This window comes from Acanthopagrus latus, chromosome 9 (genome assembly GCF_904848185.1).
Source record: "Acanthopagrus latus isolate v.2019 chromosome 9, fAcaLat1.1, whole genome shotgun sequence".
Lineage (NCBI taxonomy): Eukaryota > Metazoa > Chordata > Actinopteri > Spariformes > Sparidae > Acanthopagrus > Acanthopagrus latus.
The window spans coordinates 16,501,202-16,527,995 of NC_051047.1; the positions used below are offsets into that span (position 1 = coordinate 16,501,202).

The window sequence follows — 26,794 nt, forward strand, 5'->3', positions numbered from 1 at the left end:
ACTCATGGGGTTTTCACACTCTCTTAGTATCATTAAAGTCCTTTTAACTCTATTAGTAGTGACACCAATCTGTAGGTTGCTTTTGTTGTGTTTATCCATAGAAATATAATACTTAACATTTTTGGATACTACATTTAAACTAAAACTATACAAGTTTACCTCCCCTAATTTAACACATTAAAGTGTGTCTACAGGTCTCTACTGCTGCATTAGTGAAAAAAGTAGTATAAAGCCTTTTGTAACTTCAGAGGATAAAGTCATCAGATTTCAAGTCAAATCTTTGAGAATCAATACAGCTTACCAACCATGCATTATTCTCAATAGGAGACGCTTGAGGTTGCCTGTCAAAGTTCTGAAAGCACAGCAACTGACTCTAGTCTTTTTACCAGTCAGGTAACTCATACATCAAGGCATGGATGGGGATCGAACCCATGATCTTTGGTTTACGAGACCAACGTCTTACCACTTGGCCACCACGCCTGATGAAAGCCACAAACCGTGGATGGGTATCTACATGTGAATGAGTGTTGACTTTTTGGAACTGTGTATAATACCTGAGTTCTGTTAAAAATAGAGCGTCTTTATTATTCAATGATTTGATGGGTCCTGTGGTGATCTAAAGCAAAGTGTGAAAGGCAGTTTTGACACCTCCTCTAAAGTTCAATCCACGCTTTGGCACCGTGGCACCGGGGCCCAGCTGGCTGTCTCCCTGTGAGTGATTCTTTCAAGACAGCTGTTGATGGCCAATAACCTGTGTTTTGTTTCTCCCTGGTGTGTGTTTGCATCTGTGTTTTGTAGCTGCGGCAGTGGCGGGCCCAGCAGGAGGAGGTGGCGAAGCTGGAGGCAGTTATAGCTGCTAGACAGCAAGAGGAGAGGGAGGCGAGGTTAAAGAGAGAGCAGGAGAAGGAGACGGCCATCAGATCGCAGCAGAAAGAAAAAGTAAACACGTCCACGACTCACCCATCACATTAAATGTGTCTTCCTGAAGGAGTTCCTTAATAACACCATATAAGCATATGGATGGGTGCAAGCCTTTGAATAACTGTATTCCTTGGATTTTAATGTTTGTGCTGTGCTCACAGCATCCATATGAGGTGTGCATATATTACTATCCCGTGCCTGCTAGTTTATAATCTTGTGGGAAAAAACAAGATGATTCCCTTCAAATTCATCTGCCTTGATATTCTGCAGCAAGGCCGCTTGAGACGCACACAGCCAGCTCAATATGAAGAGCGCTCTGTCGAACAAAAACACAGGACTGTCAGCAGGAATGATCTCAAATTATCTTTAAGGACACAAAGAGCAACCATATTATCATATATCATAGCATTTTAATACATGGCAGCCATTTGATAAAATTACACTAACTTCAAGTTGCTCACCATTGACCATCCATACGGTGGACACTTTGCCTTGGTGTCACGCTGAGGGTGGAAAGCTTCAGGGAGGGACATCCAACCATATTTCAAGGTAAACCAACATTTAATAATCAAACATGTTATCTTACCCTGAAATATGGCCCCATGTCTCCCTGGATTTTCACTGCTTGTCATTATTTCATTTGCTGATCAATCAGGAAGGGATGAAATGAAAACAATTCATCAGATTTCCTACATGTGTAACCTGTAACATCGCAGTATGAGCTCTTTAGCTTTCCACTCGGAGTCAGAGGAACGTGGCCGCCATGTTAATATGATCTTTTAGTGACTAAACGGTTTAATTGTGGGCACACATGGAGCTCAAATTGAAAACATACATTGTTACAATTATCTGGGTGTTCTGATCATTTAATTTAGTTATTGTCCTCACAGGTACATGAATACCAGGATGTGTGTGCGCGTGTCTGACTGTTTAATTAACTCTCTCCTCAAGGGTCTGCTAGAAGAGCATGGGCAACCTGAGACACTCTCTGATTAATGAGAGCATTTAGGCTGCATTGGATTCCATATAATTTAGCACAATAGTCCGTCAGACATTGAAATATCATCTCATTCTCTCTATTTACACTTATCTGATTCCTGCTCTGTCGCAATCAATAGGACATGACGATCCGGGGAGTTCCACGGGGAGTCAAATTAGTGGGAGTGTGGTTACAGTTCTCGCGGCTGTTGTTAACTTTTTGTCATTATTCTTTGTAAACTGTTGTTTTCCCCCCTCCCCCAGGTCAGGCAGTTTTATTTAAACCAGCAGAAGAGGATGGAGGTGCTGGAGCGGAGGGATCGAGAGAGACTCGCTAATCTACGGAGTGTTATGGAAGAACAGGCACGGCGAGATAAAGAGAGGTGAGTGTCGCACCATGGGAGTTGTCACAAAGTCGCTAAAAGAGTAGCCAAAAGAGAATCCACAACTCGAGAAAACACTATGATCCTGTCCGTTAGATGCAATTACCTGATTTCTTGTGGTCTTAAAACAGCTCACAATCACAGATATTCAACAAACACATATTTATGTTTTCTATTCATATGTTCAATATCAAATCATTAACACGTCAAGCCACTGATTGCCATGGCAGTAGTCATCTGTGAACATGAGCTCTGTTAAGTCTACAAAGATAAACCTGGTGATGAAGACAAGGTTACTTGATCTTTGACTTGAAGACTAGAAATGGGAAACTTGCTTATTCTGAAATGATCACTTTAATAAAGAGCGAGAACAAGCTGATGTTTCACAATATGTATGGGGTAAGATGATTGTACAACTATAGAGTATTTTAAGATGAAATAGAAGGAGGGAAGAAGGAGTTCAGTTCTGTATTTAATGGCTCGAGATTTCTTCAACTTCATGCAGCACTTAAGCTGACTTGTTTTTGCTGACCTCCAGCACTGCGTTGACGTGGAAGTGTACTCCAGAGTGTGCCAGTACATCACTGTTTCACTCAGAGAGAGCAGTTCGCATTTGTTCAGTTACTCTGCTTTTAAAACGTATCCCGTTTTGGTGTGGTTCGCTTAGCATTTCTCTGCAGACACTCACAGAGACTGACATTAATACCAGATAATGGTGTTGACTCACGGGGGGGGGGGGGGGGCTGAGAAAGATATAAAAACAGATGATGGGAAAGGAGCCGCGCTCTGCCAGCTCCATGAAACCCTACACAGCCTGGAGGCCTGCTGTGTCAGGAGTGATAGGTAACTCTGGTTGTGGCAGTGGCAGAGGCAGAGGATGAGAGGGGCTGCCCAGGTCTGATGTTCACACCCTCTGCTCTCCCTCTAGGGTGCAGTTTCGGGCAGAAATGTTGCAGCGGCGAAGGGAGGAGATAAAGGCCCAGGAGCTTGAGCGTCAGAGAGAAGAAGAAGAGAAGCAGAATCGTCTGGAAGTTCTCAGAAACCAGGTGGATCGTTATCTGCTCTTAACCTTTTCATCCACTCTGATTTTCTCTATCGACTCAAATGACCCTCAAGGGAAGACTTAAATTGTCCTTATCTGAGTCGAAGCATCACTGCCACCTCATGGCTGTGTGTATAAAGACAGTTGTGTGTATCGCTGTGTTTAATGTTTTTTTTTCTTCTTATTAATTAGATCAGTGTGGTGGCAGAGGCAGACCCAGAGAGGATGATGGCAGATACAGAGGCTTGGAGGAGTCGACACTTGAATATAAAGGAGTTTGAGCTCCAAAGACCTCTCTACAGTATTAACACGTACACAGACACACAGGTGAGGCACGATAACATCGACCCTCTTCTAACCTTTAGCTTTGTATGATTACAAATGCTCCACCCTTTGCCTGCACAGTCAGTTGTCCCAAACTCCATATCTATGCTGTGAATGTTTTAAGCCTGTAAAGGCCTTTCTGCCCAGTTTCCTTGATGATAATTTAGCCATCTACTGGCAGTAGTAACAAAGTAACGAAATGCAAATTTGTTTTTTAGTGTACTTACATACATATTTACCAGTGCATTTTTAACACAAACATCCTTACTTTTTAATCCTTACATTTTCAAAACAGGCTCCCTGCTTTAGTTTTAATGCATGTTAGGGGAATCATCCAGTATTTTTTATTTTGTCTCTTTCCAACATCACAAGACTGATTCCTCATGTAATAATTAATGCAAAAATGTATTTCAGAGACTGTACTTTATTACTTTTACTTGAGTACAGAAGTTGAATCAGTACTTCTACTTTAACCAGAGTCCCTTTTACACATCTGTTCTTCCACTTGAGCAAAAGAATGCATGTACTTTTGCCAGCTCTGTTTATTCTCCTCTTGTGTGAGACTGACCCAGTGAATTGAGGGAAAATTATGCAAGGTGGCTGGCTGGTCAAACAATGTTTGTTCTAATCTCAGAGAACTTTATACACGGCCTTGATTTCAAGGCCACACAGTAAGTCAGTGTACTTTAGAGTCTCTGTGTGGGAGATTTTGTCAGCACTGTAGAGAACAGGTTAGAATTTTGTTACTGTGCAACGCAGGCAGTGACTAATGATTGTCAAGCTGCGCAAACGTTCTCATCAAATACCAAACTATAAAGGATGAATGATTCATATTGTTTCAAGTGTTACCGTTAAAACAAAGCATGATAACATAGTGGGTGTATTATCTATTTATTTATTCATTCTTTGTTTTTTTCGTCTGTTTTCCAGATTGTGTCTGATCCAAGGGTGCGAGTTGAGCAAGCTCTGCGGGAGGCTGGTCTGCACCAAAGTCATTATGCCAAAGAAGTTCTGAGTGTTATAAAGCCTCCAAAACCACCTAGACGAGACACATCATCCATACTCAAGTTCTGACCAGAGGCATGTTTGGCATAACATTGAATTAAATCCAAATAAGACATTTCACTTTGTGTAAGAGCAAAGTGCTACACAGTGGTAACAGTATTGAACATCAAGTGACACACTACAATGCTACTGTTGACTTTTATTGTAGGTTTTCAACTCTACAGGCACTCATGAGAAAAACATAGTATGGTACAGTATTTCTGATGATAATATACATGCATCTCCACTTTCATCAATATTTTTTGTCTGCTTATGTAACATTCAGGAAGTTTGTATTTGCATAAACAAAACTGTATGGCAGAAACTACTAAATGTTATCATTCGATAACACAATTATCACTAAAATAACATGTCAAGACAGTCCATATTCTTAACAGTCTCCTTGCACCATAAGAGAAATTACAAGAGAAAAAACCTTTGAAACAAAAGGCCACTAACACATTGCAAACCTTGACCAGAAGTGAATAATTTCCTGACATGTTAAAGTTTTACGTGGGTGACCAAAAGAGTTTTGTTCCAATCATTCAAAATGTGAAGTGGTTCCTTGATCCTACAAACACCCCCTCAGATTTTGGAAATGTCTTGTTAAATCTCAAATGATTTTTGTCTAAGTAAAAGACTTGGATCACCACCAAAAGTTAATCAATGGTACATTTTTCAAATGTCAGTCTGAACAAACAAACCACTAGGTGTTGAAACTTTGGACTTTCTTGGCAGAGTCAAGTATTAAAATTAACATACAGAACACATTTCCTTTTGGAAAATTAACATAACTTTACAGAAGTACCAGAGTATTAAATATTAAAATCTACAACACATACTTACATATTTATATCAGAAATCAGACAAATCTAAACAACCTTTTAAATAAGAGTCTAATTCACATATTAACATGTTAAGTACAGTACATACACTATATATACACACATATCAGTCAAAGCTATTTACACTCTATTTGAGAGATGTGGGGGTATTTAGACAACAAGTCCCAGCCGTTTCTTGATAAAGTGAGACACCAGCACTTGGGGTCTCTGCTGGTACTCCACCAGAACATCATGAGAGGAGGTGATCTGGTCTCCCTCGAAGCGGTTTAGCAATGCAACACAGATGACAGCCGCTGGAGATAAAAAAAAAAGATTCACATAGTATGCTAATGCCACCCTGTATCTATTCTGAATTCTGTAAGGTTTATGTCTTTTTTGAACAGCGCTTAAGTCTATTTATTAAAGGATGTAGAAGTAAAAAAAAAAAGCATACCTTTGAGGCCACAGACACGGCACATAGCAGCAAAGACTGTTGACTCCATTTCAATATTTCTTACTCCGGCCTCGTAAGCTTTCCTCAGATACTCCAGTTTTTCTTCATGAGAGAAGGAGCACAGAGCCCCGTCCAGTCTGCCTTGACCTAGAGAGACACAGCACAGGATTATCACTACCTGAACTTTTTGACCTGCACGTCTCATGTGGGATGAGCGGGATCACAGACAACCTGATTGAAGATATTTATACCTTCATAGAAATCATGGGTGCACATGGTGTTTCCGATCACTGTGGGAATGTTTTGAAGTTCTGTGGAGCACTGCAGAAGCTCGTTGGCCACTCCTTCATCCAGCTCAGTGCTCCTGGTGATGACTTTGCCCAGAACCACCTGCTCAAACTGGGGGCGGAAGGCATAGTCCACCGCTTTGTCCGTGACCACCACTGTCCCTGGGGCTAGACCTAGAGACGAGACCAGGCAGATAAGTAAATCTATTTGTTTAATAGAGAGCCAGGATAGAGACAGAGATTTAAGGGAAAGGACAACTTTCTTACCGACTCCACCAGATGTTCCCAGGCGAAACAGGACCACATCGTGGCACTGAGCATGGTGCAGCAGTTTGATGAGCTCATGCAACATGATGGAGATGGAAGGAACTCCCATGCCGTGCTGTGATGGAACCAAAATCAGGATGGAAATTACTGTTAGGAAAACAGTCATGCAGTAGGCTTCTAGGACAGTAAATGCCATTGATGATGTAATGCTTACACTGATAGAGAGCACTGGCCCCACTTTATACATGCAGTAGCGATCAGTTCCCTCGCAGATGTCTCTGAGTTCCTCTGGGTTTCCAGATAGATTCAGCTCCTGGTGGATGAACTGGGCGAACGCCTTCATTCGATTCGCGCTGCCACCAACACACACAAACTATGGGAAGCAGAGACAGAAAGCTAGTAAGTTTCATTTTCTAACTTTTGAAATTGTAAACCCAAGTTTTTAAATGAGCAGTTCACAAACCTTAATATCTCCGAACATTTCTGGAAGGTTGTGAGTCTTGGTGCTCAAGCTGAAGTGGTAGAGAATATCTTCCTCCATGTCGTCCAAGTAGGGGTTTTTGACTTGGACAGATTCTCTGAGAGGAACACAGTACAGTATGTTACTAAAAAGACAGATTGCTCAAGTGATTCATGAGTATATGCTTTGAGTGGACAACCTAATATTAAATTTTGAAGTGGAACATGAAGAAACAGTCAATTCAAAACTTAACTGAAGTTCCCAAACACTTACTTGATGTACTCGTTGTGGTCATTCCCCATGCAGTTGAGTAAAATTGGTGCCATGACTGCAGTTGCTTTAAAGTTTCAGTTTAAATTGTCTTCCAAAGTTTCGCTGCTGTAAAAACTTCCAAATATGCTTCCCAGCTGTTTTTGAATAAGAGTTATAGTCCCGACTGCTCAGCTGATAAAGCGTTGACCTCTGAACCTGCCACTGATTGGTTCCAGAGAGAGGAGTAGCACCTGTATTCACTCTGACAAAAACATCCACCCGCCCCAGACAAATAGAGCGAGAATCACATGAAAACAATGATTGGCCTCTTCCAAAGTGTCATTGCACCTTCAAAAACAAAACCCCACCAGCGGCTATGAAAACAATGCACATTACATAAACTGCTGTTACGACTGAACCTTGCAACACCAGAGGTGGATTTAAGGTGGAGTGTCTAAACCCTAGCCAATCTGAAGCCAACGAAGTTGCAATGTTGTAATGTACAGATTTCCCATAGAACACTGAGATAACGTTTGACTTTGACATGCATTACACTGGAATGTCAAAGCAATGACAAACAGAGATTAACGTAAAACCAACAGACATGATTGAGTCATCCCAACAAAAGGAAACCTGTAAGGGTCGTAACCCATTTTTTAAATGTATTCATATATATATATATATATATATATATATATATATATATATATATATATATATATATATATAAACTAAATAACTAAAATGCTTCCATACTGCACCATAAAGAACAATAATACACTTTTAATGTGTGCCAGAAAATGCTGTTCTAATGTGACAATATTATGAGGAAGATAATATAACAATTTTAGCCTATACATTTTTTAGCATTTGGGAAAAAAATGAAACATCTAAATAACTTTGATTTTATTTAAATAATCAAACTTTTATTAATTAAAGCAGCCTTTAGAGTTACAGACACTGCAAAAAACTTAACACAAGAGTTACTGGTGCCTAAGGAAGACAGTAAATGAGGCACCGTAACAGGCACAAGAAATAACAGGCCCTAGCTTTAATTCAATTAAGCACTTTCACACTTGAGTAATACATCTGACATGACAAAACAATTGAAACGAGGGAAAAAACATTTGATGTGACTCAGCATGAAGGTGTAGAGAAATGATTGTTGTTAGAGGAGAGGATGGCAACTATTCCTGTTGGAAGCATTTGAGTTTGGACATCCTTTTTCCCGATGCACTGGCAGTCTTCTAATCTGTTGACATGGAAATATATACAAGCCTGAGTCATTCAACAAATCGTTATCACATCATTAACTTATAATCACTACATTATACCGCAGAGTGGCGTCATAAATTTTTAATGGCTGAAATATTAATATTTCACACATCACATTTTGTGGCCATCATTTCATTATATACTGCAGTATATTCACTTATTGGGTCACATAAAACTAATGTGCTGGTGTACTTTCCTTTTATTATAAATGGAGGTGAATTTCGATAGTTTGATTTTTTAAATAAGTAACAAAGGAAATGATTTATATCAGAAATACGCTGTGCTACTTACTTGACAAATCTGCGTTGGCTATTGGTTTGTCTTCCTCTGCATAACCAAAGCTCAACAGCTTCGACATGTCGACAGGTGCCGGTCTCTTGTCAAAAACTCTGAGGACAACAGAGACATTAAGTCTACACGTTAAGGCAACTTTTAGACAGCTTTCTTTAGGAAATCAAACTTGATGACACTGGTGGTGCAGGGCGATATGGGAATGTACATTACTGACACCATTTTTGCAGATTGCAGATTTTTTGCAGACTGCAGCACATTTCCTTCTTTCTCATCAGACTAAATTTCCTACTTCTGTACTTCTAACTTATTTTTGTTTGTATGTATTTTACTTGTCTTTTTTTTACTTGACCCTAAAAAGACAAGGATATTTGTTCATGCAGCGTACCATGAGCCTTTTCCTAATATTGTTCTTTTTGAAAGACTCATCAAAATCTGAATGGCAAACAAATCTAATGTTGTGTTTTGTCATTGCCCCAAAGTGCCAATTAGACAAAGAGAGAGGCTAGAGCAGACGCAGTTTAAACATTAATTATGTACCTTACCCTTCTGACATTTAGATTTTAGATTCAGACAAACTCTGGCTCCTCTCCCATCATAGCTCACAGAGTCAACAACAGGTATTTACAATTGTCCGTTTTCTCTTCATCTTGCCAAGGTTAACAACCAACTCTGGAAAAAAGGCCATCAAAACATTTACGGGTACCCCAGTGTCTCAGACCAGAGAGCACGCACCCCGTGAACAGAGGCTGTGTCCTTGCCACAGCAACCCAGGGTTCAACCTTTGGCCCTTTACTGCATGTCATCCCCTCTCTGTCATCCCATTTCCTCTCACTCTCACAGCTGTCATGTCAAATGAAGCCATGAAAGGCCAAAAGTAATTACAATAATATTAAAACAATTAGGGGCATCCCAGTAGCTCAGTTAGTAGAGCAAAGGTTTGAATTAGACCTGTCGCCATTTGCTGCAGTCGTTCCTCTTCTCTCTCACCCAGTTTTCTGTCATCTGTCTAAGCTGTCCTATCTAATTAAACCATGAAAAGGCAAGAAAAAGGACATTTAATCTCAGGTTTTGATTTCTCATCTTCAAATAAAGCAAAGAAAATGTGTGAAATTACACGCAAATGTTTCACTTACTTGGTCACACTTGTTTCAGGACTCTCTGTGCTGTTGACTCTCAAAGTCAATATACAAAGGAGAGGCTCTTTGGAGATCATCGCAGAACGGCAATGACGCAAATTATTGATTTTATTTTTGCCATTTATTATAAATATGACTGGAGGACTTAAATAGCTTTTTTTGGGAGTGGATCCTTTGAGGACTTGTTGATGTAGAGTATCAAAACAATACATACACCCTGACCACAGTCTTTATTGTCTTTTCTCTGTAGCACTTTATGTGAGGTTATTTCAGGTTTGGACAAGTCATTGACATTTCTGTAAAGGAACACAGCTATGAACAGATGTGAGCCAAAGCAAACAGGTGAATGTTCTCAGTCGTCTAAAAGCCATCGCTCTGTATGCTTTTTGAAATAAACATGCAGTCTGGCCATGAGTGTTTCTGCTTAGTCACTGACATGGGGACACAGGGTCCAGAATTTATTGACAAAACCCTCTGAACCACACAGATCTTGAGATATGTACCAGTCATATACTGTGTATAATGTGTTGTAATGCTAATGAACAAGTTATTGCGGCAAATAACACTCAACGGTTAGGTTCACAATTCTTCAAAGCTGTATTAAAAGAGGAATCGGGTGCCCGTGTGTAAATTAAAACACGTTTTGCTTTCAGTAATCTTTCTGTGATCTTAATGTGTTTTCAATGTACTTAACTAAATGATGGGAGGCAAAATACCCCGTTACATGAAAGTAACATGAAGCTTCAGACACTCTAGTTCAAGTGGATATCACTTGCATCTTTCATTAGGGATGCAACTGATCACAAAACTTGCAGTTGGAAAACATCACTGTTTTGAGTCACTGATCTGATCATTTTCTTAGGATCAACAATAAGGAAAAAAGGGTAAGGTATAAAATGAATTTTAAAATGTGCTACTTTGACTCTGATGTAGCCCTCTCTCTCTGTCTGCAGTCAACAACATAGGTGTATTAAGTATAGTCATTGAATTATTTTAATTAATATTTATTTCTTTACCTACGTCAAGTAGGTCATGTTTTAACCTGTGTCCATTTGTTGGTTTGTTGGTTTATCAGCAAGAATACACAACAAACTATTGTATAGATTTCCATGAAATTTGGCTGAAGGATGAGTCTCAGCCCAGAATAGACCCCGTTAAGTTTTTGCATAGATCCAGATAAAAAAAGACGGATCCAGGAATATTTCATCAATTTCTCAGACATTAACGGCTTGTGTCTGTAAGTGAGTACAAAAGGAGACTATTAGGCCTTGGCAGAAGTATACGCTCCACTAACATTCTAATTTTAGTGATTTTATTATATACTGTTCACAGTCACACTAAATACCCCGTCCACAGCACTATCTGACAGGACAGGGTTACAGGACACTGGCCTTATCAATTTGAAGGCTACTATGCTTGACAGGCAAACAGTGACTGGTGTTGTGAGCTGACAGGAAGGCAGCAGATATTGTCAAAGTTGCAATAAACACCACATTCTATTAATCAGTGACTATGATGACAAGCAGGCCCAATCTAAATAGGTCAAAACTGCAACAAAACTAAGTAGTATATAGAACAACTTCATTGTAAAAACAGTGCATTATGCTTACAGTCAACAACAAATAACATTAAAGTAAAGGTATCCTATTAAATATTTAAATCTTGTTTGGTAATGTGTGTCATGATGACCCTGATGCTTTGTTCTAATATACTACAAGCATTGATGGAGTTTCAACCTCTTTCGACTAAAAATGAACAGCTTTCAAATCAGTCAGTCATTCTTCTTCAGGGTAAAACACAGCAGGCATATGTCGTATATGTCTTTCCACAGCAACTCTACATCCAGATTTAGTTTTAATCATTACATTAGCAGCAAAACTCTATTTCATCATATGATGGTTCATTCACATCTGTACTAAACACTGGGGGGCGATCCATATGGTTCATGGATCAAGCGTGTTCCTGAACAGCACTTACATTAAAAGCACATTAGGAAGGGGTCTTTTAATGGCGAGCATGAGCAGTTACAATTACACAAAGCTGTTTCAGTGTCATGAAAAACTGTGAACCTATCTTTTAATAATGCTATCCATCATACTGATTATAGATTAGGTAGATTAGGTTAAATCTGTATTAGGGTAATTTAACTGCTTTTTACTGATGAAACCATTTACTTCTTTTACACAGTTACTTCCACTCAAAATTACTGGTATACACTGACATAATAAGATCACCGGTGTATAATAATGTATTTGCGTCTAAGATGCATGCTGTTGTACCAGCAACATACTGAATATTATACAGAACAACAGCACCATCTTGTGTCCATATGAACTTACATTCGCTTGAATTTGCTGGTCTGATAATATTGACTGGGTGACTGCGATTTCTCCATCTGGTTGGAAAGAGTGTCACCATTCTGCAGAACACAAAACAAAGCCACAGTGTGTGATGGTTATTTCTGAAATGTAAATACAGCCAAGAAAATATGTATGTATCAGTTTATTGCTTTAATTCGGCAGTATGCTCTTGTTTTTGTATTTAATCTTATATCTCATAGACAAGTGCCTGAACCACAGGGAAGGTTTGCCTTATCAAGGAAAAACTAAATAAATTATGTAAAATGGCAGCATCACTCACATTGCTTCTAGTTTGTCTTAATGCATAGGGTCATGACACGATAAGCCAAGAGATAAAATTAATTGTTATTACAATGACTTGTGTGGCTAAATTACTGCTAAATTAGCTTGGCATTTGTTTGTTTACCTTCTCTTTGCTATTGCTGTTGCCATCATCCCTCTCCCAGGCTGACATACTGTCAGTTCCAAAGGGAGGCTCTAGCTGTTGGAAAGCTCCAGGGTGTTTCTTCTCATCACTGTTAATTAGACTGTTGGAAAAAAAAACCAATATAGGGATATGAAATGTATCTTTCACTTACTGATATCTAGAATATATACTGAAGATTAAAAAGGAAAACTCTGATGTTACAGCGGCTAACTGTTCCTTATATTTTACAGTACTTACTTTAAAATTGTGTTACAAGATTTCAGCAATATATGGTACAGGGACTAGTGATGGCAGCAAACGTGTAATAGTGTGGTAACATTATTAGCACTAGAAGTATCATTGCAGTGGGAGTGCTGGCAGTAGTAGTATACTGGCTGTAAGCGGTAGTGTCGGTAATGGTGGTGGACTTGTTTTTCTGATATCATAAACTGACAACAATTCAGAATGCATGATAACAATAAGACAAATGTTGCAAGTACCCTGGTTTACTATTGTCTGCTGATGCAGGGCAGAACCAGTCTGGAGGTTGGTATGGACAAGCTTTAGAAGTAATTGCTTCCTCATGCCACAAAAGTCCTGTTGAACAAGGATGAAACAGGCACAAAAATAATGTGTTAACCAGAAGACTTGGTGCAAATACTTAAATACTGTTCGTAAGTACATTTTTCAGTTACTTTGCTTGAGTATTTCTTTTTCTGACAACTTTCTACTTTACTCCCAACATTTTAACAAATATATTGGTACTTTGTACTCCTGACATTTGCGAAACAGGCTTGTTACTTTAGTTTTAATGCATTTGAGGAGAATTATTGACTATTTATGACATTTTTCCAACCCACAACTCTGGTATTTGATATCCTGGGAACAACATTCAACAATCATTTATCTTTCTGGTGAGTTTACAAACAGCTCAGACAAATCCTTAACTTTAAAATGATGTGAGGTTTGGTTATCCCTCTGAAATCTCATTAAGAGGGATAGTTTTCACTCTTATACATCGAGTACATTTCAGAGCATGTACTCTCTTACTTTTACCTGAGGACATAAGTTGAATCAGAATCCTTTTTTTTTTTTTTTTTTTTTTTTTTTTACAAAAGCAAATATCTGTGTTTCCACTTGAGTAAAAAATGTGTGTACTTTTGCCACTTCTGTGACAGCAAGAGTGATTTGTGCAGATAAAAAATACCAAAGGTGGCTTTACCCTTATGTCCTCCTTGTTTTGCAAGTTTGACATAGTCAGTATCACTCTCCAGGACTCCGGCCCTTCGCCCCCGGGCCCTCTCCTCAGGAGGAGTGCAGATGGCTGGGGACAGTCCTGGGATCTGGGAGATATGACCATTTATCCCTACGTACCCAGTTTTCACACCTGCAATGGTAAAACCACACACGTACAATTTATATTTGATGCTTCATATTGTCAACAACTTCTTCCCACCATGACCAGGATCCACGCAGGCATTCTTCCTGCTGACGGTACACAGACATCAACATGGAGGAACTAAACTACGTCAGTACACACAGTTGTACTTGCCAGATTTGGTCGACTGAAGATCGTCACTCATGAGAACTAATGAATTTCTGGTGAAAATGGGGGAGAGAAACGGTCAAACTGTGAACGATGGCACGCACGAGCGGTTAGCATCAACACTACGTGAACGTTAGCTTTGATTAGCAAAGATAGCTGACTGAGGTTAATGTGTTCGAGCCTGAAATTAAACACAAGTTGCGGCGGGAATAAGTCCTAAGAACAAGGGGACAAAAAGTTGAAAACACAGCAAATTTAAATGTTCTTGAAGAACTTAGAGAGATAGAGATATTTGTGTCGCTGTACTTACTCTGAATACATTTTGGGAGCAGAGCATCAAACTACCGTGTACGGAGCTGTTTGGAACTTGTGACCGCGTTGCCATGGAAACAGCTTCAAGGTACATCCTGCGGTACAGCAGCTGCTCTGTGACGTGTGGGGCCGACAGAGGAGCACTGTGGGGTAAAATTACTTCTATTTAGTTAATTAATTTGTCGGCTTTCTAAGAATATGGCCAAGGACAGTGATATCTGACGAACTTATCAGCCCGTTAAGTGTTCGTCAAAACCGTATAACAGCTCCTCTCAAAGATACTACTGGTCAATAAAGTGGTGTAGTTTGTAGCATAGACATGGGTTGTATTCCAAAAACCCGGAAGTCAGTTAGCATCGTTTTGCACATCCAGTTCCCTCCCTCAAAGTCAATGAGTATTTTTAATTGGTTTTCAGTTGAAAATGACTGAAAGAAGTTCTGTATCTTTCTGTGTTGGGGGTAACGCGTTACAGTAATAAATTGCTTTTAGCTGTAACAGAATAATATAACACTTTACTAATAATATGTCAGTAACATAGTGGTACAGAATATGATAAGTAACACCTTACAATCCACATTACAGACCAAAGTGAAGCATTTATTGTTGGGTTTTTAAGAACCCATCCACACCAACTTGACCATATTAATATAGGCTGTGCGTGTGTTTGATATATGCGAGCCTACAAGTTCTTTGTTTGCTCTCTTTGCTTGTCTCTCCAAAACCTGGTGCCTGCATAACCCACAATGCATGTATCAGATTACATGGAGCTTCCTCTGGAGCCACAAGAGTCTTTATGCTACTTTTTCACACATGCAGTTGTACCACCGAAGACCTGAAAACAGACTGTAATGTCTAGAATTGGTGGAGTTACCCTTTAAGCACAAATTTTACAAAGCTTACTTGCACGTGCTATTTGCAGTATAAATTGATTGTAATACTGTTGTGCTTTGTATCAAAGTTCATTCTTAAAGGCAGAACTTGTACTTACAAGCACTGGTTCCCCCATGTTTAAAAAAAGTAGATAAATAAATAAAGCAGCGAAAGAGCCCTCTTGGATGCCCCTTGATAAAATATGATAATGTGTCCTCTAGTAGTCCTTCCAGTTGACAAAATGTAGTGAAATGCCCTCTCTTTACAATAAATGTATCATGACTTTCTGTGCACTGCTGCCCCACCATATGTGCTGAATTCTATAGTGATATTTGAAGATTTGAGAATGCTGAAAAATGTCTGCAAGTGTTAAGTAGCCGTTAAAAAACCCATTAATGCACTGCACGCTCCGAAGAGATGGATCTCTCGGTAGTAGCAGTGGAAGAGTTATTACTGTGAAATTAGTCTCTTTTAATGCAAATAAGCCTGTCTATTGGAGGAGATATGCAGTGGTTTTATTACGGATAAATCACAATGTGTTCTCTCTGGTACTAAATTGATTGCTTTTTTAGTAGCCCAATCTCCATAAGTGTTTCAACTATGTCACACTACTTAATGTTTTGGCTGTTATTATGAATTATCTGAGGATAGGACTATCTATTATCCCAACCCATACTGAATCATTTGTCCATGCACAGTAGTCTGACTATTATAATCAATAAGGTAGTGCTTCAAACTTTCTTGACATGACTAGATGATAGACATTCTTTCAGCTCATTGTCCAGGTTTTTTGTTTTGTTTTTGCCTTTATCATTTTTAGTGGCTGAAATACAACCAAAAGCTTGAACCCTTGACTCCCTAAATGCAGAGCCAGAAACATGGGCAGAGCAAACATAGCAGTAATGGTCCTTTAATTATGGAGCATGTCAAGTTACCCAGAAAGAATACATCAGTGACAGGAACTGTACTCTTGAGCTTCAACATAAAAGCACAGTGTAGGCCTATCATTGAAATATAATTGGTAGATCAGACAATCGAAAAATTGTAGGTTGCAGCATTTTGGGTGTACAATAGGATGTTTCATTAGGGATCTCATTTTGAGATAGTTATGCTTAACTTGTGTATTTTTCTCGATGTTAACCTCATACTCCTACTTGACTTCCTTTCAGACAGAAATATTGCTGGCTGTCTTTTATTCCATTATATTTATTTATGTTTTACTTTAGTGTTACTCTGTAGATTCTGGATTTTTAAACAAAATATTGCAATTATCTTCTTTGTAGACTTAACTATTTAACAAGGCTGGATTACCAAAGTATTTCAAGATGGGATTGCTGTAGAAAATGCATAAGGTATACCTGGCCATTCTGCATAATTGGTGTTTTGACTATTGATACTTCAGTACATTTAGCTGAAGTGGTGGAGGAAGTATTCAGATCTTAGGGCACTTCAGTAAAAGTAGAATCACCAATACCCCATTGAAAGTCAGCTTCCTGCATGAAATTCTACAAACTAAATAATAAATGAAATATTCAACCATTGTACACAAGGACAGTGTTGAGTTTGAAGTTTTGCTCTTTGAACTTATACTTAAGCAAAAGAATAAATAGCATTTGATTAAGAGTATGCATGTATCTGAAGTATAACTGATTGCGGATAAAATAAAGTCATACAAAAATACACTACTGTGTCTCTGATACAGCATACAATCTGAAAATGAACCGGTAAAGATAAGTAAGTCATCCACACAAAACACTTAAAGTATCTGATATTGCATGTATTTGACCATCACCGTACACCTAAAATTTAAAAAAGTATGTATGTATACTAGGAACTGGCAAATTTTCTCATCTTCAATTTTTCTGACTGTCGATAAAATGAGTTGATTTTAAAATATACTGCTTTGGCGCTGATGCAGGATGCTGTCTGCTAAGTAACTAGCAACTAAAGTTATCAAATAAAAGTAGTGAAGTAAATTTTACACTATTTCCCTACAAAATGTTGTATAGTGTACGTATAAAGTAGCCGAAGGAAGGAAACGCTCACTCACATGTTCTAAGTTACTTTCCATCACTTGTGAGCAGGTAATGACTGCATTTTTGTTTTTTGGGTGAATGTAGTCTTTCACATTAAATGTTTTATTTTGAAACATGTGCCCGGAAGTGCGCGTAGTTCCCCCCCTGGCTTGACGCGGGATAATTACGGTGAGTTGTTGCAAGGTAACTTCCTCCTGCAATCCTGTGTTTTCCTGCCGTCGTGGATCGGGGTGCGAGTTGCGTGAACCTCTCGGCAGCGCTAACGTGTGAAGAACAAGAAGAACAAGAAGAAGAAGAAGAGCGTTCACAAAAAATGACTCTTCGTTTTCTCTGTCCGCTAAACATCGAGTGAATTCGTCACTTTTTTTTCTTTTTTGTCAGGCAGCGACCGACGGACGATAATGTTGGCGTCACGTAGGTTCATCTTCTCAGACTTTGGAAAACAAACCGGGTATTGTCGGTGAATCCTCGGGAGATGGCAGAATAGTTCGACCTGCGCCTGTTTCTGAGCCCCCCTTGTAAAGCACTTCTGAAGAGATAGACCCCGAGGTAAGTTTAATCATGGCGCACTGAACATGTAATGTGTTGTAACCGTGCTGTTTGTTGCTTATCAGCTTGTATTTTGTTTGGACGTTTCGGGAGACGTGGTGGCGGAGAAGAAGTTTGCTCATTTGCAAAGGGGGGAAAGAAAAAAAAGGTGTCGTGACGTGCTCTCAGAAGAAATCGCCCTCTGAGATTTGTCTTCTTCAAATCTTGGCCTGTTTTGTTCCCGGTGCCACATATATTCACATCTTAAATATGTATATAGTGAAGCAGAGAGGCACAGCTTGTTATTCAGTTGTTATTTTGTAATATAAGTGAGATGTTTTCGGGAGTCTCTTGGGCTATCACTGCAAATCTTCGTGGTTGTAATTTCACAATCAGATCAAGCTTCCAGCCTGGCAAGTAGTTGTGACTTCGTGAGGAGTTCTTTTTTTGTTGTTATGCAAAAACGAGTCATTGGGAGGGTCGTTGGCGCTTGATCGTGTGTCTCATAATCCCATGCTGAGGACTTTTAACATCACAATCGCAGCCCCTTGAGAGGTGGGGAGAAGAGCCCCCTCCCCAAAAAAATAAATCACTGTTGAACACAGAGTGCTTTACATGATCTGTAGTTTAATTGTGAACTAGGGTTACAATTTAATGTCAGCAATCTTAATTCAAGACAAAACTTTTCCCCATCAGCCCAGACAGGAAATGATTAGATTCCAGGGCTATTAATGTTAAAAAGAAAAACAGTAGAGCTGCTGCTGATGAGAAGGTGCAAACTTCATTACGAAGGTGTTAACTTGAGCTGAAAACATTCAGAGATAATTGTGCAGATTAAAGAAAGTGTGAATGGGAATGTCTCACGCCGAAGTGTTTCTTCCTCAGAATCGACTCCATTGTACTGCAAAGTTGCTCCCGCAAAATTACAGTCCCACATACTAATCAGGGTTTCCTCCAGATCTCCTACTTCAGAGTGCATTTGTTGTCAGCCAAGCTCCCTTTTTTTATTTTGTATTTTGTGACACACTCAAAGCTTCACCGACTAAACCGTTCAGCTTGAACTGACCACACAGTTTACATGCACAGCAGACTGACATGCAGTAATAGTGTCTGGCACAGGAGACTGTTTAATCAATATGGATTAGCCACTCAAAGTGAATCCGAACCACCAGTTGAAGCTGTGATACATGACTTGTGTTGGTGATTTTTCCATTATAGTTTGTTGAAATCAATGGCTTCTTTCTTTAAGTGTTGGATGGAGAAGTGCTGTAGTTGTTCATATGTGGTTGGTTGATGATCTGGAGAATGTAACCCCACTCGCTTGAGGTCTGGCCCCTTTGCTGGGCGCCTGCTGCTCTCAGTGGACTGATAGTGGTCAGATAAAAACGGACGTCAGACAGTCTGGGCTCAGATATGGTTCAACTCCAGGGGATCTTGGCGATCCTGTTCTGTTCCAGCCGAGGGAACGGGCACCAGGCTGATTGTGACCCGCTCGTCCTCCTCCTTCTCCCCCCCACGTCTCCTTTTACAACAATGTTATTGCTTGGCTTTGGGCCTGTGCCATTGTTTGAAACAGCCTATCTGTGGTAACCTATTCCTCAACCAGGCAGGAGGTTATCTGTCTCTCAATGCAAACCCAACAATAGGACTGGTTTGCGATGTCTTGGTCACTGTTTAAAAGAAGAGCAGACGCCTTTCGTTTGCTTTAAAAGAGGCCTTATATGCGTCTTATTTATGATGCTCGATGGTATTGTTTTTTCAAGATGTGTTTATGTTCCTGTCAACAAGTAGTTTAGTGATCAGTTAATCAGTTGGCTGATCAACAGAAATGTAATCAGGAACAAGTTTGATTAGTGATGAATCCTTTAAGCCATTATGCCTGAAACTAATGAATTCTTTTAAGTAGAAATTGTAGTTTCCAAGTGGTATTATTGTTCAGGCTGCGGTGGCAAAAACAACCAAATGGCTTTCCATTCTCCTCATAGTAGCTTCTACCAACAACACAGGACAAAATGTGAGTTAATTCATTCAGTCACTCTAAAATGGAGATGTGAAAGTAGACAGAAATGGTGCCAGGCTGCCAGCCTGTCATCAGTCAGCCTTTATTTTCTCTGGAAATTTCATGTCTGGTGGAAGACACAATAGTGAAAATGAGTTTTATAGAAAACATTATTCTGCAGCCATTACTTTGTGCAAACAGCATTTATTGTGACTCGTTTAAAAAGATGTCTATGGCTCGATTTATCATTGGCATAACTGCCAGTTATTTTCTTGGTTGATTATGTGATATTGATTGTCATAAACTGGTGAAATGACAATTTTTCATGTTACTTCCCAGAGTGGCATTTCTGCGTCCAAATAACAGTCAAGAATCCCAAGATATTTGTTTTACCACACAGAACACAAAAAATAACAGCAAAGGAGAAACAAAAAAAGTGTGATATTTTTGTTTGAAAATCAACTTAAATGAATAATCAGTTGTCAGAATAGTATATTATATACAATGTCTTCTCACAAATGGCAATGACTTTCTTATTGAATAATTAAATCTAAAATATAAAAGGCTGATATGAGAAATTGTATTTAATTGAAATAGGAGTAATTTGGAAAACACAAAAATTTGTTCTGTACAAATGTTTTGGCCATTTAGTAGCGTCAGTATGAAAAGGATTTCGTCGGCCCAGGTGTTGAATAGCAACAGACAGGAGCTCTGCAATTAGAGTCATTATTTTGTGTTACTCAGTTTAAAAATAGAGTAGCTTGGTGTTAACTGATCTATTATTTTAACTCCTAATGCAGCCTCCTCTGATTTCACATCAAACAGGGATCATGTCAAGGGTCAAAACTGTTTTTTTGTTTTTTGTTTTTTTTTTAATGAAAAAATGTCTAACATATATTATTAATGATTCAGTGGTAATTAATTGTTTGGGAAGAAGACGATCAAATCAAGACATTGTTTTAATTTGTTCATCCACAGTTGGTGATTGAGTTTCTTTAGATCAAGTGGCCGATCATCTATTAGCTGTAGATCTAAAGTAACTTATTGTATGTGGCTTCCGATTTCTCCCATGTTGATGATTTGCTGCTTTTTTATCATTGTTTTCAGACCCCAATGGAGAAAAATAAGCTATGGTGTCTGAAAATTTCATTGTGGACTCTTGGAAGTTGTTATCAGCATTTTTACCTTTAACTAACATCTCGTAGACTAATTGATACATCTAAAAAAAGTACATGTCAGATTATTTGATAGTGAAAATAATCAGTAGTTGCGGCCCTACAATGAATACAAATGCGGGTCCCGATCGCTGTCCTGCACATGCCTCATTCAAGTTTTCATTCCTACGTTATGATTCCCGAATTCCTTGGCTGCAGTTTCCTTGACCGCCAGTGCACTGCTGTACCCGTTCTTTATGATGGGACAGAAAGTGTATAATTTTGTCTGATCATTTCAGAGAGCACACATATTATTGATGGGGGCTATGGGGGGGGGGGGGCTCTGATAGTATCATTTCTGTGTGCACGATAATTTGGCTGTCAGAAGCAGCTGGCAGTTTGGGTTGGAACAATATGCAAGTGGAGGGAGAGGGAAGTGTGAGCTCCAAAAAACCCTGAGAGAGTGGGTTGGGGGGTTGGGGTGTGTGTGTGTGTGTGTGTGTGCGCGCGCGCGTATGTGTGTGTGGAATCAGGTTACACAGTCTGTCATTAACAAGAGAACTGCAGTTATGAGACCAAGATAGACTGCTTCAAGTCTGAGCAAGAGTCTGAGGCTCATCACTCCTCCATGTAGGTGGCTCTCAAGGAGGGGAGGGGATTGTGTGTGTGTGTGTGTGTGTGTGTGTGTGTGTGTGTGTGTGTGTGTGTGTGTGTGTGTGTGTGCGTGTGTGTGTGAATGCAGGTGGGAGGCAGTGGCTGAGGGATAGAAGGGGGGCAGGATTTGGCTTCCAGCTCGGTGTGGCACCCTTCAGCTATCTTGCTTCAGCTTGTGGCCATGTGTACGTCCTTTCTATCCGTGTGTGCACACGTGCATCCATGTGTGTCTATATGCTGACTTACCAGAAAGTTTGACTAGCAACAACCCTGGCATCAGATGAGGCAGCAGGCTGCAGAGGAACACAGCATGTGGGTTGCATTTTGCTTCTGCTCTGTGCTCGTGTCCAGCTTTTTAGAAAGGGGCCCTCTGTCTGCGGTGTTATTTTTAGTCAAAAAATCCTTGAGCCTTTTTAATAATCATCAGCCTTATGTAGCCCAAACATATCACGATGAGAACGGCTGTCTGGGACTCTCGGGCACTGCAGTCTCAGCATGACACTAAAAGTTAGAGGGAGAAAGAGAACGAGATAAAGGACTGTGTATCAGCCAGATTTTTGTCTTGTGTCTCTGGCTGCAGTTTGGGAGCTCATTCCCTTCTTCCTCTTCTGGTGGCTGTGCGCAGACTTATTGATTTCTATTATTCTGTGTTTTCAAATGTGGGTGAAGGCCAGTGGAGACAGAGAGAGGGGGAGACAGGACACTACCGTCTGCACAGATGCACACACATGGATCTGCAGGGCTTGTGGCTCCTCTCCTGTCTCCAGACTAACCCCAGACTGCACTGGAGACAGTCTGCAATACACATTTTATGAGCCCTTCACTCGCTTCAGTGCTCTTGTCTTATCGCTCAGCTGTTAGAGGGAAAAGTTATGGCTTTGTTTCAGTTGCTGCCTCTCTCTGATCTCATTCCCGGGCGGAGGCATGGGCTGTTACTTGGTGTGGGCACTTTGTCTACGAATTGTGAATAATTTGTGCTGCATCTCTTTGGGTCATGGGGTCGTAAACTGAAGTAGCTCCGACCTGATGGCAGTACTACAGCATCACGTTCTCTAATTAATCCAGTCCGTTCCGGATGCTTAAACCAAATAGGGCAGTTATAATTACAGCTGAGCAATATGGTTAAAATCAATATCACAATTTGTGTATTTATTTTTTGTGATATCTGCAAAAAAAATAGTCAGAGAATAATTAATTACACAATTATATTCCCACTTTAAGGTGTAGTATGTAGCAACTTTTTTTTAAGCAACTTTTTGATTTGAACTAAAATTACCAGTGCTCCAAGCTCCCTGTCTGGACCACTAGTTGCGCAGCTAACCAGTCTAACTCGTGAAAGGCATCTACAGTCAGCAGCAATTAGCGGTTATCCTGATGATATGCTGCTCCCTGTTAGTATGGATGGTGAGCTCAACAGGTGCCCAATTCTAAACACAATGCACCTTTTTAATCTTTTTTTTTTTTTAATGCATTTTTTACAGTGGCCATTTACACAAAAACAAACACAAATTCTAACAACTATTACTAATCTCTTTAGTTACAGCAAGATCACTTGATAAATGGTTAAATTATATTTGATGCAAGGAACCATGCTTCACTATTTCAGACAAATCAATTCCACCAGACATTTATAAATAATAATACCCAGTTATCAGCCAGCCCTGCACGCAAAGCCTTTATTTCCCATTTTGTACCTGATGATTAAAGTTCTTTTGAAACTCTTAACTACTGGTCATTTTCATCAAAAGTATCTCCTCCCTGAAAGGCCAGGAAGCTCCCGGCCATAAAGACTCCATTGGCAGTGGGATGTAATGGCCTGGGCCAGTCGCAGTACGGAGCATTGCGCTGTAAAAACGTTGTGTTGTAGCAAGCTGTTTGCTGAGTGATTATCATCATGGTGGTGAATTGTTTGGTTGATGTCTGTGGGTCGCACACCAAAGGTTATCATGCTAGCCCGGTGACTCCTGTGGCTCTGCCAAACAGGATACATAATCAATCAAGACTAAATATTCCCCGAGCTGTGAGTATCTTAATGCAGAGTTCTTTGAGCCGTTTGCCTGATTTACTTGTTTCACAAGAAGAAAAATATGTTTAAAGGGTGTACTGTGATACAAATCAAGGTGTCCTTTTGAGAATAGAATTGGCCCAGAGCGGTGAACTTTGTGAGATGGTCGTTTGGAGGGAGAGTGTTTGTGCATTCCTCTGTTGGCAAACATAGCTGAGGGCCATAAAGACAGTGTTTGAATTGGCTGTTTCAGATGTTTTTGATGGCTGTGTGAAAATGAATGTCTAATTGCTATGGTGACCATTGCATAAAAGACTTTCTAACAGTGTCTTCTGAATGCCGTAAAACAGTTGTGTCCCACAAGACTCAATTAAACAAAGAGCCATAACATATACTCTTTGAACCACAAAAACCTCCGCATCTCTAATGCAAAGTAAGTGTGGTTGCTTAAGTTTTGGATCTCTGTGCAGGTGAGGCATCTCGTGATTGTCTGTACACTAGACTCCGCCAGATTTCCGTGTCTGTCTTTAGTTGTCCTCTGTCTCTCTCACAAGTATGTTTTGTTCGAGAATGAATCAAATTCTATCTCACGACTTCAGTGCAGACAAAAGTGTAATCAAAATCTTCATCTGTGTTGTGATGGGGTGCCTGCCAGAGTGCGCCATTGGTGTTGTCGATACCGAGGTGGAAGGAAGAAAAGGCAGCCATTGTCTCTGATTACATTTGATCTAGACCGGGTACACTGTGTGTGCGTTCCTCGGTTATACTGTATCCAAGGAACAAAAACCTGTCACGCTCTTGCCTACTACAGTGAATGTGTGCGCAAGAATCGAACACAAGTAGGGGGCATTTGCATTTGATTACATTCCTCACATTGTGAAAGGTGGCAGCAGCTGAGATACCGTAGGGTCCTGAGAGATGGAGCCTGGCTCAACCTGATGGAGCACTGCGGATTCCACAAGCTTTTCCAAGGGCCACAAAAGTCCCCCTTTCATCTCCCATTTGATGAGGCCTTTTGGCCAGTGAGGTGTGTTTTCAAAGGTTAATGAGCTTTGCTTTCTGCTCAGTAGAACGATCCGTCTTTCACACACAACCCCAGTGTGTGAGGCTGGATATCGAGAAGGGCGTTTCGCTCTTATGCCAGACAAGGTCACAGCACAGTTCAGAATATTTCAGTAAAGTACAAAACAATACCTGAGTTTGGTTACCAGAGTAAGTTTGCCAAATGTACTCTGCTGGATTTATAATGACAACACCTCATACATATACAGATCCCTTGTATACTCTTTGACATATACCACAAAAGTTGGTCAGGAATGGCTTGAGGAGCATGGCAAAGCTCACTGCGTTGGCCTGGTCGCCAATCGTGTTGCTACAAGACCAAGTCTGATCTGAGATGTCACCTCCATAGATCAGACTAGCCTTTGACCTGTCATGTGATGGACGAAGGACCTCTGGGGCTGTCTTGTTGGGTCCTGCACCAAGGTGTTGGCAAGTCCTGCCACTTGCTAGCCATCTTGGGAAACTCCCCAGGCAGTTATTTCTTGCTAAAAAGACCAGACCTCTATATAAGTGAAAGGGGAAGAAGCCACAACTTCACTTTCTGTGGTCATAAGAACAGAAAAACTGTATGATATCTTCCTCTTCAAGGCTTATGAGAAGTCCGTCTGCAGCGACACTGGATTTGTTGAAACTGATTTGAAACACAACTGTGCACTCATGAGTGCAGCAGCTCAATTGGCTGATAAGTTTTCCAGTTTGGCTGTGATAAAGCAGACGCTTGGCTTTTGAGTAAATGAGGGTTGGATAAGTGTCGTACAAGCGACGCGCTTATGTTACAGATTTATTTGATAATAAAGAAAGAAAAAGGGGTTACATGGTTTGTCTCCTCTCTTATAACATCTCTAGCGTTGCTGGGAGATCTTGTGAGTCCCGTGTGTTGCGAGGTGAGGCCTCCATGGATCGGACTTGTTCCAACATGTCCCCCTGATGCTTGATCGGATTGGGATCTGAGGAATTTGGATGCCAGGTCGACACCTTGAGTTCTTTGTGACATTCCTCCGGCCATTGCATTGTCACAAGTTGATCAATGTTACTCGCTCTATCTGTCAGTGTTATGGCTGATTGATATCAGTATTTGAAGGTGAGAGTTTTAGACAGTTTTGGTTCTGTGGAGAAGGGTTTTGAGGAGGTGGTGCCTGTCTTGTTTGTATTTTATACTCTACTAGCATGCAGCTTAAAGCCCAGTTGAACCAGAAGGAGGCTGTGAAGTATTAGCTAGTGGTCTCATGGCTAGATTCTTCATGACTCAAACCATCTGCTCGCTTTATTCCTCTGACAAAACAAATAAGAAGAACCAAGCAACCAAAATATCTTTTTCTATTATTTGCTGCCTTTTCTTTTATGATGACCTGCAAGTTTTGTTGCCAGTGGCTGGTTTGCCTAAAGATACCTAAAAATAGTCCAACAGTCCAACTGCTCAAAATACTACATGGAATTTAAAATAAGGTACAGGCAATTGTTCATTGTTTTGCTGCATTTTTTGAGCACAGTAAAAGCAGCACACACAGATGATTTGACGTCATCTTTAGAAAATAGAAAAGAAAACTAACAAAACAGTTCTTTGCCATTTTGCCATTGGCTGGCCTGATGCTTGCGTATAGTACCCCGATTTGATTCATGAGAAGTTTGAATCCAACATATTTGATTCACGTGTGCTTCTATTTTTTTCAATAAGATTAAATGTAATCTTATATTCTACTCACACATTTGCATCAAGTTTTAATGCGCATTCCCTCAAAACCCACTAAAAAGTTAAGATTGTGTATTTTTTTGACTTAGTTTTAGTCATCCCAAGTGTTGTATTTTACTGTAGGCAGAGAGTGTTTTTTCAACTGTGGTGAACGTGTTGATTTGCTGAGCTGTAGTGTGAATATGAATGTGGGCTGCTGCAAAGAGGAGGACTTTTCGCCCTCAGGTCTG

The 26,794-nt window shown here is 40.0% G+C and overlaps 3 protein-coding genes and 1 non-coding gene across 9 annotated transcripts in view; 2 read left to right on the top strand and 2 right to left on the bottom strand.

The window, feature by feature from the left end:
• The window catches only part of LOC119025503 (coiled-coil domain-containing protein 148-like), a 30,002-nt gene extending 25,229 nt beyond the window's left edge, over positions 1 to 4,773 (top strand). For all 3 annotated transcript variants that reach the window (XM_037109114.1, XM_037109115.1, XM_037109116.1), the window contains 5 exons: positions 799 to 939; positions 2,164 to 2,282; positions 3,211 to 3,328; positions 3,517 to 3,651; positions 4,579 to 4,773. In XM_037109114.1, coding sequence (XP_036965009.1) covers positions 799 to 939; positions 2,164 to 2,282; positions 3,211 to 3,328; positions 3,517 to 3,651; positions 4,579 to 4,722 — 657 coding nt within the window. In that variant the 3' untranslated portion in view covers positions 4,723 to 4,773. The remainder of the gene's footprint in view (positions 1 to 798; positions 940 to 2,163; positions 2,283 to 3,210; positions 3,329 to 3,516; positions 3,652 to 4,578) is intronic.
• trnat-cgu lies at positions 409 to 480 on the bottom strand. Its single transcript has one exon. It is a non-coding gene; the product is annotated as a tRNA-Thr (tRNA).
• A 59-nt stretch (positions 4,774 to 4,832) lies between the features above and the next one.
• upp2 (uridine phosphorylase 2) lies at positions 4,833 to 14,666 on the bottom strand. Of its 3 annotated transcripts, none has more exons than XM_037109117.1 (12): positions 14,564 to 14,666; positions 14,260 to 14,306; positions 13,930 to 14,094; positions 13,208 to 13,304; positions 12,708 to 12,828; positions 12,281 to 12,360; positions 6,988 to 7,102; positions 6,739 to 6,897; positions 6,525 to 6,639; positions 6,222 to 6,431; positions 5,971 to 6,117; positions 4,833 to 5,830 (listed from the first exon to the last, which is right to left on the bottom strand). In XM_037109117.1, the coding sequence occupies exons 1-12, from the start codon at positions 14,572 to 14,574 to the stop codon at positions 5,688 to 5,690; spliced, it is 1,410 nt and encodes a 469-aa protein (XP_036965012.1). In that variant the 5' UTR covers positions 14,575 to 14,666; the 3' UTR covers positions 4,833 to 5,687. The 3 variants fall into 3 exon arrangements, with proteins under 3 accessions (XP_036965012.1, XP_036965013.1, XP_036965014.1); XM_037109118.1 differs by having other exon boundaries at positions 4,841 to 5,830; positions 12,708 to 12,816; XM_037109119.1 differs by lacking the exons at positions 12,281 to 12,360; positions 12,708 to 12,828; positions 13,208 to 13,304; ... (1 more) ...; positions 14,260 to 14,306; positions 14,564 to 14,666 and adding an exon at positions 7,258 to 7,819 and having other exon boundaries at positions 4,841 to 5,830.
• The window catches only part of LOC119025502 (activin receptor type-1-like), a 30,862-nt gene continuing 18,652 nt past the window's right edge, over positions 14,585 to 26,794 (top strand). The window contains exons 1-2 of one of the 2 annotated variants that reach the window (XM_037109112.1): positions 14,585 to 14,715; positions 17,854 to 18,021. The gene's annotated coding sequence lies outside the window, so the exon portion shown is untranslated. Of the gene's footprint in view, positions 14,716 to 17,646; positions 18,022 to 26,794 lie in introns of those variants that run through there. The other variant, XM_037109111.1, reaches the window with a different exon arrangement.